Source organism: Impatiens glandulifera, chromosome 4, assembly GCF_907164915.1.
Source record: "Impatiens glandulifera chromosome 4, dImpGla2.1, whole genome shotgun sequence".
NCBI classification, from domain to species: domain Eukaryota; kingdom Viridiplantae; phylum Streptophyta; class Magnoliopsida; order Ericales; family Balsaminaceae; genus Impatiens; species Impatiens glandulifera.
The window spans coordinates 10,736,132-10,755,711 of record NC_061865.1 but is presented as its reverse complement, the minus strand read 5'-3'; the positions used below and the strand labels follow the sequence as shown (position 1 = coordinate 10,755,711).

The 19,580-nt window shown below is 28.8% G+C and overlaps 2 protein-coding genes across 3 annotated transcripts; one reads left to right on the top strand and one right to left on the bottom strand.

Annotated features, from left to right (window-relative positions):
* The first annotated feature begins 247 nt into the window (after nt 1-247).
* Nucleotides 248-3,261, top strand: LOC124936479. 2 transcript variants are annotated; one of them, XM_047476982.1, is made up of 15 exons: nt 275-324; nt 399-454; nt 526-604; nt 673-784; nt 855-968; nt 1,140-1,331; nt 1,496-1,611; nt 1,697-1,798; nt 1,877-1,990; nt 2,075-2,131; nt 2,228-2,294; nt 2,485-2,538; nt 2,621-2,695; nt 2,849-2,884; nt 2,959-3,261. In XM_047476982.1, the coding sequence occupies exons 3-15, from the start codon at nt 555-557 to the stop codon at nt 3,100-3,102; spliced, it is 1,233 nt and encodes a 410-aa protein (XP_047332938.1). In that variant the 5' UTR covers nt 275-324; nt 399-454; nt 526-554; the 3' UTR covers nt 3,103-3,261. The 2 variants fall into 2 exon arrangements, with proteins under 2 accessions (XP_047332937.1, XP_047332938.1); XM_047476981.1 differs by having other exon boundaries at nt 248-324; nt 399-604.
* Nucleotides 3,262-4,402: 1,141 nt separating this feature from the next.
* On the bottom strand, nt 4,403-6,353 carry LOC124934079. Its single transcript, XM_047474550.1, has 2 exons — nt 5,891-6,353; nt 4,403-5,804 (listed from the first exon to the last, which is right to left on the bottom strand). The coding sequence occupies exons 1-2, from the start codon at nt 6,017-6,019 to the stop codon at nt 4,704-4,706; spliced, it is 1,230 nt and encodes a 409-aa protein (XP_047330506.1). The 5' UTR covers nt 6,020-6,353; the 3' UTR covers nt 4,403-4,703.
* Between the last annotated feature and the right edge of the window lie 13,227 nt (nt 6,354-19,580).

The window sequence follows — 19,580 nt, the reverse complement described above, 5'->3', positions numbered from 1 at the left end:
TGCTTCCGGTCTCCCTCAACGAGCCCGTTTCCTCTCCATGCTATTCATCCAAGGTACGCTCTCTCTATCTTTCATCTTTGCTACACTCGATCATGGGCATTTGTGTTTTTCTTTAAGAAGGGATTAGGTGGAACCCACTTCAATCAATGAAAATTGGGTTAAACAAAGATTGCTTCTTTCTGCATGTTCTCAATAACTATTTTGATCAAAACCTGTCACATGCATGGATCTTTAATGAAGAAAATGCATCAATTGCAGAAACAACATGTCAAGTGACGGCCTTAGAATAATCAATACATTGAACCCAGTTGGTTCCAAGAGAAGGTTAAATAAATTTTCAACTTCAGAAATATGTTCTTGAGGAGAAAGTAGTTAACTCTAATGTGCTGCTTTATCAGGACTACAACGTTTTCAGCACTCAGAAGGATTTCAAATTTACTATAATTTCTTCCAGGTTATAATTTTCTATTTATTGTATTCTCCTGAAATATATATATATATCTATTCCCCTTGACGAAATTTCAGGGATTTTCCCTTGGAAATCTTGACAATCAATGATGTCAGATAAGAGATTTTTTGATAAAATGGGAAGCCATGGACGCAGGTTAGTAGAAATGCTAATTTCTTTCTACTAACCTTAAATTATTTATGCTCTTGTTATATTTGGTGCAGTTTAATGGCTAGAAACCCCGTTGATAACATGCAATTTGTTTTGACAACATTTATTGGAATCATTTTGGGCTTCCTAGTTGGATTGTCATTTCTAACATTCTCACCCTCACAGGTTCATTTATTGATATTTTTTTCTTCATATTCACTTACATTCTTACTTGTCTATTTCTCTGTTGTTTTAGCTTCGTTTCCTTAGTAATATTAAGGACCAAAACTCAACTATATTGGAACAAATGCCGTCTAATGAAACTAAAGGCAACTTGACTAGTGCTCTGAAACAGAATTATACTACAGAGGTAAGGCTTTCTTTTCCTTAGTTCTTGCACAAGTACAAGATTCTTTGTTGATCTTTTTTACTTGGTAAAATTTATATTCAAAGTAAAGACATAAATGATGAAGGTTTATCATAAATGTTCATATAGAGCTGACATCGATTTGCATCCTTTATGACTCTTACTTGTGTGCAGATTTGGGTTGCATCGAATCCACCGGGTGCTGAAAGGCTACCACCAACCATTGTTGAATCCAAATCTGATTTGTATTTACGAAGATTGTGGGGAGAGCCTAGTGAAGATTTAGATGGGGTTAAACAAAGGTATCTGGTAGCTTTTACTGTTGGAAGTGCACAAAAAAAGAATGTCGATGCAGCAGTGAAAAAGGTTCTCACCTCTCCTATATACATATTTGGAAAAAAACTTGCTTTTTCATCAAATTCAATCACACTTTTCATGCCAAATACAAAAAAAAATCACTTTCACTTTGACAATTATCAAGATTGATTGTGATAAAATACAAATTATGTTAATCTTTCTTTTCCTCACAGTTCTCGGAAAATTTTACAATAGTTTTGTTTCATTATGATGGTCGAGTAAACGAATGGGATGAATTTGACTGGTCAAAACATGCAATTCATGTGAGTGTTCCAAAGCAAACAAAATGGTAAGAAAGAGTTGCAATTGTCAGTAAGATTCTTTCATGATCGCCTTTTAGTTTTACCTTTAGCTATTTTCATTACGATCTGAAGGTGGTATGCAAAGCGATTTCTACATCCGGATATAGTGACACCATACGATTATATATTCATCTGGGATGAAGATCTCGGGGTTGAACATTTTAATGCTGAAGAGTGAGTATTAATCTTGAAATATGTCATTTTAAGGTTAATAATTCAGTCAAAAGTCTCATTTTTTGGGTCCTATTTCAGGTACATAAAGCTAGTGAAGAAGCATGGACTAGAAATCTCCCAGCCTGGTTTGGAACCTAACAAGTTGTTAACATGGGAGATGACAAAAAGACGAACTGATAGTGAAGTTCACAAGTAAGCAGTGTTTTTTTTCAAATGAAATCGTTATTTTAAAGCTAATTTTCTGATTTCCTTCTATGTTGGTGCGCTATTAACCAGAGTGACGAAAGAGAAACCGGGATGGTGCCCTGATCCTCATTCGCCACCATGTGCAGCGTATGAAAGAAAATGAAAACATGTTTTGTTTCTCATTTTGTTGTGTACATGAATGAAATTTGCAGTGCTTTGTTTGTTTGTTTGGTTGTTGAACAGATTTGTGGAGATAATGGCTCCTGTGTTTTCTAGGGAAGCTTGGCGTTGTGTGTGGTATTTAATTCAGGTCAACAAACAAAAAATTTCTGTTTGTGTATTTTGATCCGTTTTCTAAAAAAACACCAAACCTTAGAAATTAAATTTAGTCACAACGAATTCAGAAATTTGAGACGGTTCCAGATACAGGAACAATAAGTGTTTTCAATCTCTTTACTTGTTCAAACATATACTGAATGCTACATTTTGGTTAATTGTAGAATGATTTGGTTCATGGATGGGGGCTTGATTTCGCCCTTAGAAAATGTGTTGAGGTTATTAATCTCTACAATTTTTTAATTGTTTTTTTTATATGAGCTTGTAACAGTTTCTCTATTCATGTTCATGATAATACAGCCTGCCCACGAGAAAATCGGAGTGGTTGATTCACAGTGGATAGATCATCGATCTGTTCCTTCACTTGGAAATCAGGTAAGGAACGAGACACCACTTTTTTTATACTTTTGTATGCTAATTATAATTCTACACAATCGCGATATTCCCCAAAATCCTATTCACTATACAATACAACATGCAAAAACATTTAAAACTAAATTTAGCCTTGTATGTTTTGTGTCTGCGCAGGGACAAGCAGAGGCCGGGAGAGCGCCATGGATGGGGGTACGTAACTTGGTATAATGTTATTTTTCTTTCGACAAATGTTGTTTTTCTTTTAACAAATGACAAAAAAACAGGTAAGGGAGCGATGTAAAAGAGAGTGGAAATTGTTCCAGACTCGGGTGGCTGAAGCTGACATCAGTTATTACGATTCGATGGGATTGATTCCTCCAAATTCGACATCGGATAGGCTAGTTGTTGACAAATTGACTAACTATTAGTATTTTGAAGAAAGCTCAAAAAAAGGATATGATAATAGGTTTTTAAGTGGTTTTCTTGCTTGTATATTCAGTAGTATTAGAAATAGTAATACAGTAAAGCTGGTGTATATTTCTCAACTAATTAGCACAATTTATAATATTACTATTTACTTATTACTATTTCTACCTAATGAAGTTTGTATCTTGGCTATTTCTTTAGATTAGTTGAGAATTTATATATTTGACCTAAAATATAGAATCTTAGACAATTAGAGGTGAGCAACATAAACCACCCTACTATAATATGAATTATTGAATATATTATGTAGGGTGACAATTCAGAGCAATATTAACATGACATGATATGTTTACTAATTCGGATTAAAGTCTCTAATAATCTGACTCAACTCGAACATAACTCTATTTAACTCAATGTAATTAATATTATATCTTTATTTCAATCACAAATTCAGTTGAAAAAAGAAAATGAGTAGGAAAGGGTAACACAAACCTTACAAAAGAAAACTGAAAACAGGTTGGGGAGTCTACTTTTCAGTTATTTCACCCAATTTTAACCTATTTATTAATCATATTAAACGGATCGATCTAATTTGGACTAAAACTAAAAAACCCTAATTTTTTTTCGTATTCGGTTCAAATTAGAAATTGCTGATCCTTGAGCCTTGTTCTTTTTGGGTTTTTTAAAAAATTCATCAAAAATCAATTTCCAATCAATCACTTCTCAACAATCACATCATTCATTTCATTAACTAAAATACTAAAATACCCTTTATTTTAAATTATTACTTTTTATTTTATTTATATATATCAATAGCCTTTAAGTCTTTTTATCCTTAAAATCATTACTTTTTTTCCTATCTAGGTTTTCTTTTTATTTTATTTATATATATCAATAGCCTTTAAGTCTTTTTATCCTTAAAATCATTACTTTTTTTCCTATCTAGGTTTTTTCAAAAACAACAAACCCTTATATAAGGTAGTATCAAATTTGATATTTCATCTATGAATACATCTTAATAGAATATAACTAAGGTTATACATGAAAAGCTCTTTGAATTTGTTGTTCACTTGTTATCTAAAAAATACAATCAAACATACCTAAAGTCTAAACCATACAAAATCAACCACAAAGTTAATATTCCAATTGTACCAATTTCATATGTGAATTCAATCATTAAGAAAAAAAAAAAGCATGAGAACAAAAGTTGTTAAGGTTTGGTAATCCACTAGATAAGACTTTTCCATTGTATGGACTTTGGAGCCCCATTGAAAGATGCATACCTCTTTTTAATCCAAAAATATCCAACCAATAAATCATATGCATTATTCATAATAGAAAAATCTCAACTTCCATACAAAAGAACAATAACTATAAATGAATGAATAAATATGAATCAGATAGTGATACTTTCATATGAAAATTTCACTTTTACTCCTCCAGAAACAAACTAAATCCTCAGATCGCTATTTTCCCGACAATTCATTCCTATCTCCCCCGCCACCCTCGATCGCTATTTCCATCTTGTTCGAAGGCCTTCTTCTTCTTCGAGTACATCTCTTCTAGAAGAATCCATTCATCCTTTTACTCTAAAGAAAGCGAATTACCCACTCTCTTCTCTCAAACAGTTACCCGGCAAAAGGTATTTAAATTTCTCGGCGTTCTCTATGAGATAAGATGGTAAATGCACAGCTGAGTATGACCGTTTGATTGGACCCAATTTAGCGATGATTTCCCTAAAAGTATGCTCTTCCGGAATCATATCAAACAAATCCAATCCTTCACAAATCACTCTCTGAATTCTTTTAGGGTTCAAGAAACTAGAGAATCTCACCCTATCGAAATGGCTGTAAGCTTTCATCTTGAAGATGAATTCGTCTATCCGTCTGAAACAGAAGCTGCAATGCCAGCCAGCGTCGGATAAGATAACATCAGACTGACGATAATGAACATACTTTGTCTTCCCCGTTTGATACCGATGAACAGAAGCTCTCCAGCTATTGTTATCGACAGGAAACTCGTAAGAGTAAAGATAGTTCTTCAATCGAAGGTGCAGGATCGAAGGGGTATCCTCGCACCATCTCAGAAGATCAATAGTATGTCTGCTAGGAATTTCATCAACATCCGACATGATCAACAAATCATCATCAGCAATTCCAGCCAGTTTGATTAATCTATCCAACGCCAACCGTTGATAAGCTTCCTCAACAAAAGGATTCTCTCCTTTCCTCGCCCTTCCATTGATTCTCCCATAGGTTAATCTCGGTTCCACGAATTCAAACTCTTTCCTATTGATATCGAAAACAAGAGGTTTCGGTTTGCCTGTAAACGTCGAATTGGATTCCAACAATACAAAACCCGTTACAAAAGGGTACAATTCTTTCCATCTGATTGATAGAAGCTCGATTTCATTGCTGAACAGAACTGCATCGAAAACCCGTCTAGGGTATTCGCGAATACCCCATCCGTGTAAGCTACAAAGGTTCTCCATTGGAACATTCTCGCTGTAATAATGGGGAAGCTCGATAAAGGGTTTTGGTGGTGATTCCCAAAGCGGACGAAGGAAATAAGAGATCTTTTGCCCATGTAAGTAAATGAAAAAGATACAAGATGGGATCATGATGAAGAGAAATATTATCATCTTGAAATCTAATCCTTTAAGAATACATTTCAGCCTTGTCATGTTTAATAATCGACCTGTTTCCTGAATCAAAGATGAGATTCACCATTACAATTTGCTACAAAACGAAACCCTAGATTTTTTTTTCTAATAAAACAAGAGAAACGAACCTCATCGTGACCTTGACAGCAGATATCATCCGTCTTCTTGGAACAGTAATGAGATCCTCCTTCAGCCATGGCATGAAGTTTCTCCAATAACCTAGATGCATCCCACATTTCTCTATCAATTTCTTTCATTTGAAATCTGAAAAGTCAGATCTGGGTGGAGAAATTCAAGGGAATCAAAGGGTATCAATGAATGAATGAATGAATCCCCTTTATCTTCTTTCTTCTTCTTCTTCTCTGAATAAAACCAGGATTCCTGATGGGGAAATCAGAAGGTCGGCAGGCAAAGAAGAGAAAGCCTTGCCGAAATCGAAATCCCCGAAAGAAAATCTAGGATTTTGAGAAGGAAGGAATGAAGGAAAAGGTGAATCGATTGAGAAGAAAAACTGCAATAAATAAGAGGGGCCTCTTCAAGATCCAACTTTTATTTTTCTCTCTCTTCTGCTAGCCGTTTCTTCTTCTTCTTCCTCTCTCCCCTCCTTTCTATAATCTCTATTTATAAAAAATAATCATATTTTTAATAATACGCGGCGCTGGTTTTATAAAATAATAAATGAAAAATAGAAACGGCTATTTTTAATTTATGTAATTTGCAGAAAGTATGGGAGGTTGGTTACTAACTAATATTATTATTATTATTATTATTTTTAAATGTTTTATGTAAAAGTAATCACAAAAATTAAATATATGAAAAGATTATCACCCTTTACTTAATAAATTCATTAATTTAAATTTAGTAGTTTAAATTAATTATAATAATTTTTTATTTATTTATTTCTAATTAAATAATAAGTTAATTGTGTTTAAAACAATTAAGATAATTTATTCTAATAAATAACACTAATTTGATAATTCTATCCATTTTTAAAATATATATCAACTTAATTTTGGTTGTTATAAAAGTGTTTATTTTTTTTACTTTGATTTTTTTAATTATTTTTTCTAAATGTGGAATAGAAATCTAAATAATTATTAAATCGGGTCAATAAAAAATTATACTTAATATATTAATTATTGAAATTTGAATCTAATCAATATCAATGTATTTAATAGGTGAGATATACCATAAAAATGAGATTTTTATATGATATAACTGATATATTATGTCCAAATTTAAATTTATATGAAATCAACTGAAATCACTTTAAAACATGAGTATTTAAATTAATTTAAATGTGAGATTGATAATTAATTATAATATATAAAGAAATTAAAAGGCCTTATTAAAGAAATGAACTTTATATTAATAATGAATAGAAAGTTTTGGAATAAAATATTGAGGGCAAAATAGTAATTTAAAATTAAGAGAGTCAGGCTGTCAGATTGGACAAGTTCCCACGCGCTTCCTTGACTGCATATGGAACACCATTTGCATGTGCTCAAAGTCTCGTTTGTTTAGCCCCATTTAAAAATAAATAAAAATTTGTATTTATTTATTAACACTATATTTATAAAAATAAATAAATAACTATTTGAAGCAGATAAAAATAATTTTAGCAGGTGTGCTTATTAGAACAATCAATTTATGACCATGATCCTAAAGAGAAAATCAGATTATGGTCCAACTATTTTTTTTTTTTCGGGTCAAAATTGGGTCGACATGTTTAAAACCGATTAAAATTGGGTCGACATTAAATGATTAAAAGTATATACATCAACCGGTTTATAATTTTGTTGTAGAGTTTTGTGTTTACTCTTTATCACTTATTTATTTATTTTTTTATAGGTTTTTATAGTAAATTTGTGATTTAATTTCATTGTTATTTTTTGTTAACGTCATTTTCATTTAAAAAAATAGTTGTAGTATTAACTATGTCGAGATAAATCGAATTGATTTCGAGTTGAGTAAGGTTAATTCAGACAATCGGGTCGAATTCAAATCAATTAAGGATAAACATGACTATAGATTTTAACATTAACTACTAACATGTTTGGTTAGTTTAAAGTTAACATTTTTTTTTTAAAAAAAAAAACCTAATAATCTTGCTTTATTTTTATAAAATTTAAATTTTAATCATAGAAAAATATTATAATAATTTAACCAATTAAAAATTCAAATAACTTAACTTTCTTTTTTATTATAAATATATTTTTAAAAAATAATAAAAATCTTAAATAACACATCAAACAAACTCTTAATCTATTACTACTTTTATAAATATCTCACAAAAAATAAAGTGTTACTCTCTTTGACTTATGTCCATTTATTGAAAATCACATTAAAAGAAAAAAAAAATGTAATCTTCACAAATTGGGAGAATTAGTTAACTAAGCAAGATTGGCCACACACGTATAGACTTCTTTTAGAAGAAGCCTAGAAGATAATATAGGGTTAGTTCTTATATGGATCACAAACTTTTAAACATATATTACTTAAAATATCAATATTACAAGTTTAATTTTTACTAAAATCGTATTAAATTAAAATTGAAGATAATAAATATGAGAATAGTTTTACCTTCCATAATCTATTTTACATCAATAAAATCCCTAAATTTGGACAAAGTCAAATAGAAATAACAAAATTAGTCATGGTCAAAAGATAGACCAAATCAAAGAGGTGTTACACCATGATGACTTCCCTAGCAATTTCCATGCCATACTAATTTTCTTTTTAGTAAAGACCATTATTATAAAATATTGAACTGTTATAAAAAAATACCAAAAACAAAAGATTTTATTGATAAAAGAGTTATATCATTTAGTAATCCAATATTTCTCAATAATGTTTGATTAGCTTAGGAGAGCTCAAAGCATTATTATAAACAAAACAAAAAACTTTATAAATCACAATTTAAGGTTTTCTAGTGATACTCAATTCAAAAAATCAATTTATAAATATTTGATGTAAGTGTGAAGTGACATTAATGATAATACATGTTAGTTTTGAAATCATTTGGATAATCCACTCTTAAGTTGACAGTTTGTTTTAATAATATTAATAATATAAAATATGATCATTAGAAGTTAAGAAGATTGATTATATATAACTGTCAAAAACATAAGAAATAGATTGATATATATTCTCAATCATATTAATTATTAAATATGTTTATATAATCTGCCAGGCTAAGAAAAGGTCACATTGTCCCTCTCCCACCCTACCATTTTATGATGAATTTGTAAGTTTTTTTTTATATATAGAAAATCCCTAAATTTTGTCCAAATTCATTTTATATAAGTTTTATTTTATTTTTTTATTAAGGTATCTTGAAATAGCATTTTATTTTATTTAGGACCCATATTGTATTAAAAATATGATATAAGCCCCAATTTGTTTTCAAAATTTTAGAAATTTTAACTTTAAATTGACAAATAGTTTACTAAAAACAGTTTTAAGGGCATAAAGTAACAACAAAATAAGGAGACTTATTAATTATTATGACTTGTTTCATTATAGAAACATATAATTTATTTTTTAATGAAAACTATTAAGATTCGTTGGAAAATAATTGTTTATCACTATCACAATTATAATGATTTTTGAAAATTGTTAAAGTATAAATTGATTTTAGTTTTATCTGGTATAAATGAAAGATGTGATTGAATTAATTGAAATATTATTTGGTGAAAAATGGATAAAAGAATATTCTTTTAATAATTTTTTAGATCAAATAATATGTAAGTTAATCTAACTTTTTCTAATAAATATGATTGATTTTGATAATATTATTTTTTGAACAAATAAGCTCAATTATAAAATTTACTCTTAATATATCTCTTATATTTTTGTGCTTTTACAGCTTTTATTATAATTGCCATTATTTAAGAAATAAAAAAAAAGAACTAAAATTTAAGGGTGGAAATGGTCAATAGATGATTTCACAATAATGGAAATCAACTAATTAAAACCAATGATGTAGACGGTCAACAAATAACCCAAAATCAATTAAGTTGAAATAAATAAAGACTATGACCTAGTAGTAACATGGGCGACTTTTATTTTTCAGTAGAAGTCTTTTAAATAATACCAAAAAATGAGTAATACAATAAGAAACAAGGTATTATTCATCTAAAGTGCCCATTTTAATTTCGAAGATATAAAATAATACGACTTCGATTTTCAATTAAAATGTTTTAAATTAAAATTGATTCGATTTTCATTTAAAACGTTTTAAATTGAAATTGATAGACATTGTGGTTATGTTAGCTTCCCATGTTTAAAAAATAATAATAACAATTTATTACCGAAAATTTGATGGTAATCAAAATCATCCAAATACCTATATATAAGTATATCATGAAATTTATATTTTGCAATGAATGGTTTGGAGAAGTAATAATAGGGACAAACAAGTAATTAACAAATTAATCCAAATCTATATATCTATATATATATATATCTATATATATATATATCTATATATATGTATATCTATATATGTATATGTATATCTATATAGATATATCTATATATATATATATATATAGATATATATATATATAGTTTAATTTGAATTTGCTTGATTTGTCGAGTCGAGATTTGTGGTTAATTTATATATATAAGAGTAAATGGATACTTGTATTAGATCTTGTGTCAGATCGTGAGTTGACCTGCCCATAAATTTGAAACAGTTAAAAATAAAATTAAAAATGTATACATACACAAAATTATAAAATTATTTAACAATCATAAGTGGTCTAACAGTTAAAGTGTTAACATTTCATACTTAAGACCAGGGTTTGAATCCATCTAAAAGTAATTATTATATGTGAGTATGTGAATATTGGTAGATGAAGCAAAAACGAGAATATATGTTGAAAGGTGTAATCGAATGTTGGGAATGTCGGATTGAGTAATGTAAACATTGGTGAGTAAAATCTAAAAGTTTGTCGACATGGGTGATTCAGGGCCTAAAATCATGCCAAAATGTGTAATCGAATATTGGGAATGTCTACTTACTTGAGTTAAGTATTATAATAAATACTGGTAAATTCACATGGATACACACAGAAAAGGTAAATTAAAAAAAAAAATTAAAATATGTATTCAATGTGTTATTATAATTAATAAATAAAATTATGATAAGAGATTTAATTATATATAATGTTATATATATCATTATTAACGGAAATGTTTTATTTAATATTAGTATGAGAGATATAATTAGTTTTATTATATTTGTTTGGTATGAGTATGAAAATTTTATGTAATATATATTGTTATTCAAAATGTAACTTACAAAATATATATACATATACAAAATTATAAAATTATTTCAACAATTATAAGTGATCTACCGATTAAAGTCTTAACATTAAGACTAGAGTTTGAATCTCTCTAAAAGTAATTATTATATGTTGGTGCGCGAACATTGGTGAATGAAGCAGAAGCGGAAGCGAAAATGTCAAACATTAGTGAGAAAACCTAAAAGTTCGTCCGTGGAGTATGAATGTTGAGAATGTCGACATGAGTAAAACAAACATTTGTAAGAAAACTTAAGGGTTCGTCAACAAAGAGTCATTTAGGGCCTAAAATCATGCCGAAGCGTGTAATCGAATGTTTAAGAATGCACACTTAAAGACCTTAAAGTTCTTCTACATAGGGTGAGTCAAAGTCAATAGGCCGAATGTTTAAGTATGTTGGTAATTGAAAATGATTAAGGTTAATAATGCATCATTGAAAGATAATTTAGATAATATATATGAGTACAAAAAAATTAATAATGTATTATTTTTTTCTTTTTAGAATATAAATTATTAATTATTTAAATATATATATATATAATCCATAAAATATAATAAATATTTGTCATTTTAATTTATAATGTTCCTATATATGTATATTAAAAAAATATATATATATTAGAAAAAAAATTAAAAAATATTTAATTAAATATGTTAAGTTTTTAAAGGATCAAAAATTCTTTTTAATTTATCTATTATTATAAAAACACAAAATAAGACATTATATCCTTGAAATAATATTTTAGAATTAACGAAAATTTAACCATTAAAATATCAATATATATATTTAATATATTATTAATTAAAATTATCGAAATAAAATAACTGAACAAATATTTGTTAAAAATAAAAATAAAAACTATAAAATAAATTAATAAAAATATTTAAATTAAAAATATATTGAATTAAATATATTAAGTTTTAAATTTATTGAGAAATGTATTTTAAACTTATTTATTATTATAAAAATAATACATTAAAATACTTAAAAGAATCATTTTTTATTACCACATATATATTTATTTATTTATTTATATATTTATATATTTATATATATATATATATATTAATTGTAAATAATTTTTAATTTATTATAAAAAAAATTAAGACATTGCATGAACAAATTTTTTATTAACATATATTTTTTTATTTAATTATTATATTAATTTAATTATTTTTTAATATTTATCCAATTATTTATTATAATAATTTATTATTATAAAAAAATAAATTGAAACACTATATACAACAATGTTATTATCACATTTTAATTATTATATTAATATTAATTAATTTATTTAAAAAAAACTATATTCAATATTTTTTATTATTTATTTTTGATAAATATCATTTTTTACTAAATTTAGTTATTAAATAATCAAAATTATTTTAATTATAAAAAACTTAAAATAATTGGTTTGATTTTTTTTTTTAATATTTTTATTTTTCAAATAAGTATAATAATAAATAATATTACACCCAATTAAAATTCTATATAAGTTGATGGATAATTTGATCCAAAATATATAGTCGGTGCTTTTCAAACTTTATATACTAGATGAATTTAAAATTATATGTAAATATTAAATTTGTATTCCAAACTAAATTTACTTTACAAATCAAAACGAATTCAAAAATTTAAATAATATTATTTTTATTGAAAATATTAATATATAAGTAATATTTGGTTTATATCTTTAACGAAACTTATAATAATTAAGCCAATAAAGAATTATGAATTAAATGGTTGGCAATAATAGTTGGCCAATAAAACTCAGTCACAGATACATAAGTTGTACATTTTTACCTAAAACTAATTACAGTAATCTATGTATTATTTTTTTAAATTAAAGTTTATTCTAATACAACACTCCTACTCCATGTATTTTGTATCTTATCATTAGATAAATTAAAATTAACATTATCTTCCATATATAAAAAAATGATGTAATTTAACATATCAATGTTTCTGGTCTATCGAAAAAATGGTAAGGTATGAGTATGATAATTTCCAGTTTAAATTGTCACGTTAGAGTTATTTTTTCTTCGGTTTGATCGGTAGTTGATCGAGAATGAGACGGAGATGATATTTGTGTCTTCTGCCCCAACTCTGCCTTGATCTTGTCCCGATTCTTTCTTGAATACTAATACATACAATTAAATATATAAGCTCACCAATATATTTATTTATTATTTATATTTTATAAAAGTTTTAAATTTATTTCTTTATAATAATATAAATTTTTAATATATATCTTATTTTTTAAAAAAATTATCCATTATATTAAAAATTATATAAAATTATGTATGCACAACGATAAAACATGATATAAAGAAAAAAAAACCTGTCAAACAATAGGTTATTGAGCTCATAAATTCTTGAGAATAATGATTAAATCTCTGACTGACTTTACCGGCATTTTAAAACTAATCTCAAAAAACGTTTTTATAATAATATTATGAATGATATGCATCGGACGACCATTGAAAGTTCAACGATTTATCTCCAACCAGATAATCCACCAAAAAATATTTTGAAGGGTAACTGAAATATGTAGGTCGCATCAATCAAAATTTCCCATTAACTACCTAAAAACTTGGACATCACTCAATTAATTTCAATAATACTCCACAAAAGACTACAAATATTAGTCACTACTCACTACTCCATAATACAAATAAATTTTTAATATTTTACAATATTTTAATATTACAAAGTTGATTTTAAAATTTTATCTATTTTTATTTTTATTTTTTAAAAGAATATGATATAACTGTGTCCACGGATATTCGTCGAAATCAAATAGGCGAAGATAATAATAAAAATTATCTCCAAAATATAATGGGACGAGAATGATAAATGTATTATCGGTAGGGTATTATCGAAAATTACATTGTCATCCTAATAAGGTACGATACTAACACTAAAATTAACGGTACAATAAATGCGATTTTTAAAATTTCGATATATATATATATATATATATATATATAATAAATGATGCCTAACAAAATTATAAATAATTCAACTTTAATTAGCATTTGAAGAAATTCACAACCATTATAAACTTTTATGTAAAATCAAACTATCGTTATCCAATCAATCCATCTTTCTAATGTATTTCATTTTCTTGAAACGAGTTAACTCTCAACTTTAAAAAAAATATATATTTTGTCTCTGCAACTTTAACTATTTTCTTTTTCTAAATATTTGATATTTATTCAATTATAAAATTTTATTTTTAAAAATTAAATCAAAATATAATTAAATTATTATATTATTTAATATACAAATCTTCAACATTTTATTTTACGAGTTATTAAACTAATTTGATTTCATTATAAATTGTTTGGTTTTTTTTTACCCAATTAGGTTTATTGAAATTTAAATATATGTTTTTAATATTAATGGTATAATACTGATTCCACACCAAAATCTCAATATCACCTAATCATACATATATTTTGATATACGCTACAATATATTTTTGTTTTTTCTTATACCAAAAAAAAAACTACTCATTACTATACATCATATTTATAATATCAAATTGAAACTAATATAAATAACAATATAACCAAAAAAAAAACAAAAAAAACCAACTTAACTTCTAGAATTAAAGCCTCATTTTGATGTTTGATTATTATTGGGATAATACCTAGTATTTATCATCAAACCTAAATATCATATCAACAATATAATTAATCAATTTTATCAATTTGAATACCAAAATTATATTTTAATTAAATTTAATATTAATATATAAATGAGAAATAATTGGGGGAATGGAAAAGGAATAATGTGGCGACACAGCATTTCTTCTCCCAAATTCTCTCCTATAAATAAAACAAATCAAAAGTAATTTGATCTTCAAAATTTAAAAGCCAAATATTACCTACTTTTTATCATAACAACGTTTTTTTTTTTTTTAAATCAGATAAAACCCAAAAACTCAATTCCTTTAGCAACCAATAAAACAACTTTGATTTATTATAGTTTTCTACACCAAGATCACCAATATTGATGTCATTGCTATCTTGGCTCGATCTTAACCTTGTTCCATACAAAAGACTTATAGACTTATATTAGTTTGCCTAACTCAGACTGACTAATTCTAGTTTCTAACGTCTAATGATGAAATTTCTTAGAAGAAAATAATAATAATAATAAAATTGTGCCACTAAACATTAACTTGTCATATGATAAGACCAATTTGTCAAATCTGTCATTTTGTGCTTTATCAACAACGGTCATTTTGTTATTGCCGACCATTACGGAATTTGATTGATTAATTGCACCAAAATATGGTTAATCCTCATTTCCAACGTCAATTGTATATTATATATTAATTCTTATCAATTATATCATTTTATTTTAAAATACTTTGGCTTGTTAATTTTTTTGTTTTGTTTTTTAAATCTTAAATAAATCAAATTTATTACAATGAACTCACAAACAAGCTTTTCGGATAAGATGAGGTTGAGTTTGAATAAAAAATACTTTACTAAATATGTATAATTAAAATATATTTTATAATCGGAGAATTCGTCTCACAATAGAGTTTACTTTCGGTATGACGCAAAGAAATGTCCTTGTCTGAATAAATCGTTATGCGTTGGGAAGATATAGATAGTTTCCATGTGAAACATTGTTACAAGTTGTTGGGTCAGCTCATTTGACAGTTGGGCCTGACAAATTAATAAAGCCCATTAGAGCATATTTAATTAAAAGAAAAAAACACAACAGTTGATTGGTTCTCTCTCCCTCTTCCTCCATTGAAACAACTATTCCTCCATTGAAACAACAATTTCTCCATTGAAGCAGCAGAAGGGGTAAAAGAATTGTTAGGCATTTATTGTAGCTTGTCTATTTCTGGATTGTTAAACATGTACTATTATTTGATTTCTCCAACAAGTGGTATCAGAGCTGAGTTCGTTTGGCGGTGATTGTTGTATAATTCAAATGGAAGAATCGTTGAGTAGTAATGGCACGATGATCAAACTCACAGCTACCAATTACACAATTTGGAAGTCACAGATGAAGGACTTATTGTGTAATTATGATTATGAAGACACTATTTGGGGTGATAAAGGCAAACTAGAGACTATGACAGATGCAGATTGGAAGAAGCTGAACAGAAAGGCAGTTGGTAAAATCAGACAATGGGTTGACAATAGTGTGTATCAACATGTGGCTATTGAGGTTAATTTCATAAAGTGTGGACTATTTTGAGTGAGCTGTATGAACAACACTCAAAACAGAGCATTTCTATTTAGGAAGCTTTGCTCGTTGAAATATCAAGATGGGTCTTCTATATCCGAGCATCTAAATGCTTTTCAGGGTATTCTAAATGAGTTGACTATGATAGGAATGAAATTTGATGATGAGCTTCATGCTATGTGTTTGATTAATTCTCTTCCTGATAGTTGGGAGACACTTGTGGTTTCAATTACTAATTCTGTTCCACAAGGTAAGCTCACTTTGAAAATGATGAAAGAGAGCGTGTTGAATTAAGAGGCTAGAAGAAAAGAACATGGCTTCTCGACTCCAAGTCAGGTGTTCGTGACTAAGAAAAGGGTAGAAGTAAAAGTAAAACTCCAAAAAATCGCAGTGGCAGTTCAGACAGGTCACGGGGAACATTTAGCTCGAGAAAAGAGATTACATGTTATCATTGTGGTAAGTCAAGACACAAGAAGTATCAATACAGATCTTTAAAGCGTGAACAAAAGGAGAATAAACAAGATGGAAGTAGTAAGGTTGCAGATGTGGGTGGTAACGACATTGATATTGTTTACGACAATGATAGTATAAACCTTATTTCTCAAGATACACAATGGGTGATAGACTCGGGTGCTTCTTATCATGTCACCAATCGTTGTGATATATTTTCTTCTAACACTAGTGGACAATTTGGTTCAGTAATGTTGGGAAACTATGTTACGTGTAAGATTGTTGGAAATGAGATGTCTGTTTGGATACTAACACTTTGTGCAAGCTACTTTTGAAGAATGTTCGACATTCAAATGAATTTGATCTCTACTGGTATTCTTGATGATGAGGGCTATCATAGTTACTTTGGTGAAGGAAAATGGAAACTCACTAAGGGGTCTTTGGTGATAGCTAAAGGAAAGAATGTGATACGATCTTTAGAATAAGATGAGAAGAGAAACTATTTCATCCAACGATGAAGATCAATAAGATTGAAAAGATGAGGAAAGAGATGAGCAACTGCCCTTTCATTCAGAAATTAATTGATACTCGTCTAAAGAGAGATTACTGATTATATATTCTCAGCACATTCTCTTTAGGGTTAGACAGCTGACCTAACTAACTGGGTCAAAATTTAAGAAAGACATAAGTTCAGGGGCAGAAATAAAGAAATATTAAAACAGAAAAGACAATAAAAAGAAAAGGAAAAACAAATGATATTCTTCATCAGGTTGTTGTGATGTCGCCACGTGGCTCCATAGTCTCCGTCGGATCCTTTGTAGTTACAATTCGTATCAATACCTTCTCCATCTGAAATTCGACGTCCCCGGCGAATTCATGTAGACATCCTCTTCGTCTCTAAATTAAAACACGCAAATTACTTCATCGTTCTTACCTTGAAATCATAACTCTTCCTAAACTTCTCCCTCTCACCAACAAATTCACCTATTTCCTTCTCTTGAATCTTTATAAAGTTTGTTATTTCCTCATTTGTAGATGAAATATTTGGATGATGATCGGAAAACTGTTTCTTCACCTCTCGTTTATCTTGTTGCCTTTTTTCAAACTTAGTTTCCAGTTCTACTCTAGCTTCATGAATCATCTTCATTTGAGCACTGAAGCAGTCTTCTTGAAACACAAACTCTTCATTGGTTTCTTCGTAATGTTTTTTTGAACCTCATCTTACCGATGCGATACTCCTCCTTAGTCTTTTGCAACTTTTCACTAACTATACCAAGTGATTTTTCGAGACCTCTAGATCGCATATGTTCTCTAGCGGGCCTATCCCTAGACCACATGAGTAGCTGGTTGTCTTCATTCACTTGCCTTGTCTTCTTCAAAACCATTTCATTATCAGACTGCAACTCATATTTCAGCTTCCCCTTTCCTTGGCAATGTTGGTTGAAGACATCCATGTCTTTCTTATCTGCCATGAATCCATAGAGTTGACGCTTTCCATCAGGATAGAACATGACAGGATTGCGATAAGCTTCCATGTGTCCTGTAGTTGAGCTATCGAATATCATAATACTCATCCCACGGTGACCTTGAAGTCCATAAGCATGTTTAGCTTTCGAAGTATTGTATTCATGGAAATATTGCAGAAGCTCTGGATTTCCCATGCTTATCCACTTTTCATCTTCACCTTTTTTGAGTTTTGTGTTCATAATAATAACTATGGGAGGCCACACACTTTCGCGATCTTTCATTGTTTGATGTGAAAGACCCCTCCATTGGCCAAATACTTCACCCGCTGGTACAATCGGGGCTCCTCGAATCTTGAGTTCTTCGTCCAATAGTGTAGCAAGCTCGCAATGTAGCTTCATCCTAATCGCCCCCTTTGATGCATGCGTGACAATCGATGGCAAACCTTTATACCAATAAATCACACATAGACCATCCTGGCATGCCAGCCAGTGCCATTGTCTGCCTACATCATTCATTTCCTCATTTGAACATTTATCAAATATCTTAAAGAAATCGGCTAACATATTTTGTTTCTTCCTAGTTTCATGGCTCTTCTCACTTGCACATGAATCATACACATCATTGTCAGAATCATCAAGTACATCATACTCATCAGACTCATGCTTATTGAAAACTGTTTCCTTAAAAACTTGCACATTGGCAGCAGCAGCAGTAGAAGCGGCAGCCGTTGAAGACCAATTCCATCCATTCTGAAGAGACAGACCAATTTCAGGCCCTGAAGCTGCCAAATTGTTATTGAAACTATTTCCTCTTCCTGCCTTTGGTTGTTGCCAACCCTTACCTGCACTTTTCTCATTATTCCCCCAAGCTTTAGGTGGAGAATTCACAGTTTGTTGATTCCATTGTTTTTCAGGTTTGTTCAAAGAGTTATTCTTGGACTTACGAACACACGTCTCCCATTCACCACCTTCAGAGTCCATACTTATATCAGCAACATTCTTACCCAGCTCCTCTACCTTCCCATTTGACATTGAATTAGGATAATTACTACCATTCTTTGGCTTACTGAACCAAAAATCATCTTCATCCGAGAATCCCATTGCAATTATATTATTTGTACTGAAAGTCAGATCCAAATCAAACCCCCCCTCCTGATATCTTTTCTTGTTTTGGAAAACAACAGGATGAGCTTTGACCTGCAAACCTTTCACTGTAAAGAGAGTATGTTCAGACTTAATATCATTCATATGGGATGATTCCTCTAGAGTAGAACTGAATGACTGAGGGCTTTTTAAAGTGTTCATCCTCATGGGTATGTCTACAACAGACAGCCTAAATGGTGCATCATTTAAAGAATACTTTATTCTG

Bases quoted from the DNA above. Each gene is read 5' to 3' on its own strand.
- LOC124936479 (XM_047476981.1), top strand. From the start codon at position 555: ATGATGTCAGATAAGAGATTTTTTGATAAAATGGGAAGCCATGGACGC. The intron at 2,295-2,484 runs GTCAACAAACAA...GGTTAATTGTAG, and splicing joins GTGTGTGGTATTTAATTCAG to AATGATTTGGTTCATGGATG. The intron at 2,885-2,958 runs GTACGTAACTTG...ACAAAAAAACAG, and splicing joins GGAGAGCGCCATGGATGGGG to GTAAGGGAGCGATGTAAAAG.
- LOC124934079 (XM_047474550.1), bottom strand. From the start codon at position 6,019: ATGAAAGAAATTGATAGAGAAATGTGGGATGCATCTAGGTTATTGGAG. The intron at 5,805-5,890 runs GTTCGTTTCTCT...TCTTTGATTCAG, and splicing joins GCTGTCAAGGTCACGATGAG to GAAACAGGTCGATTATTAAA.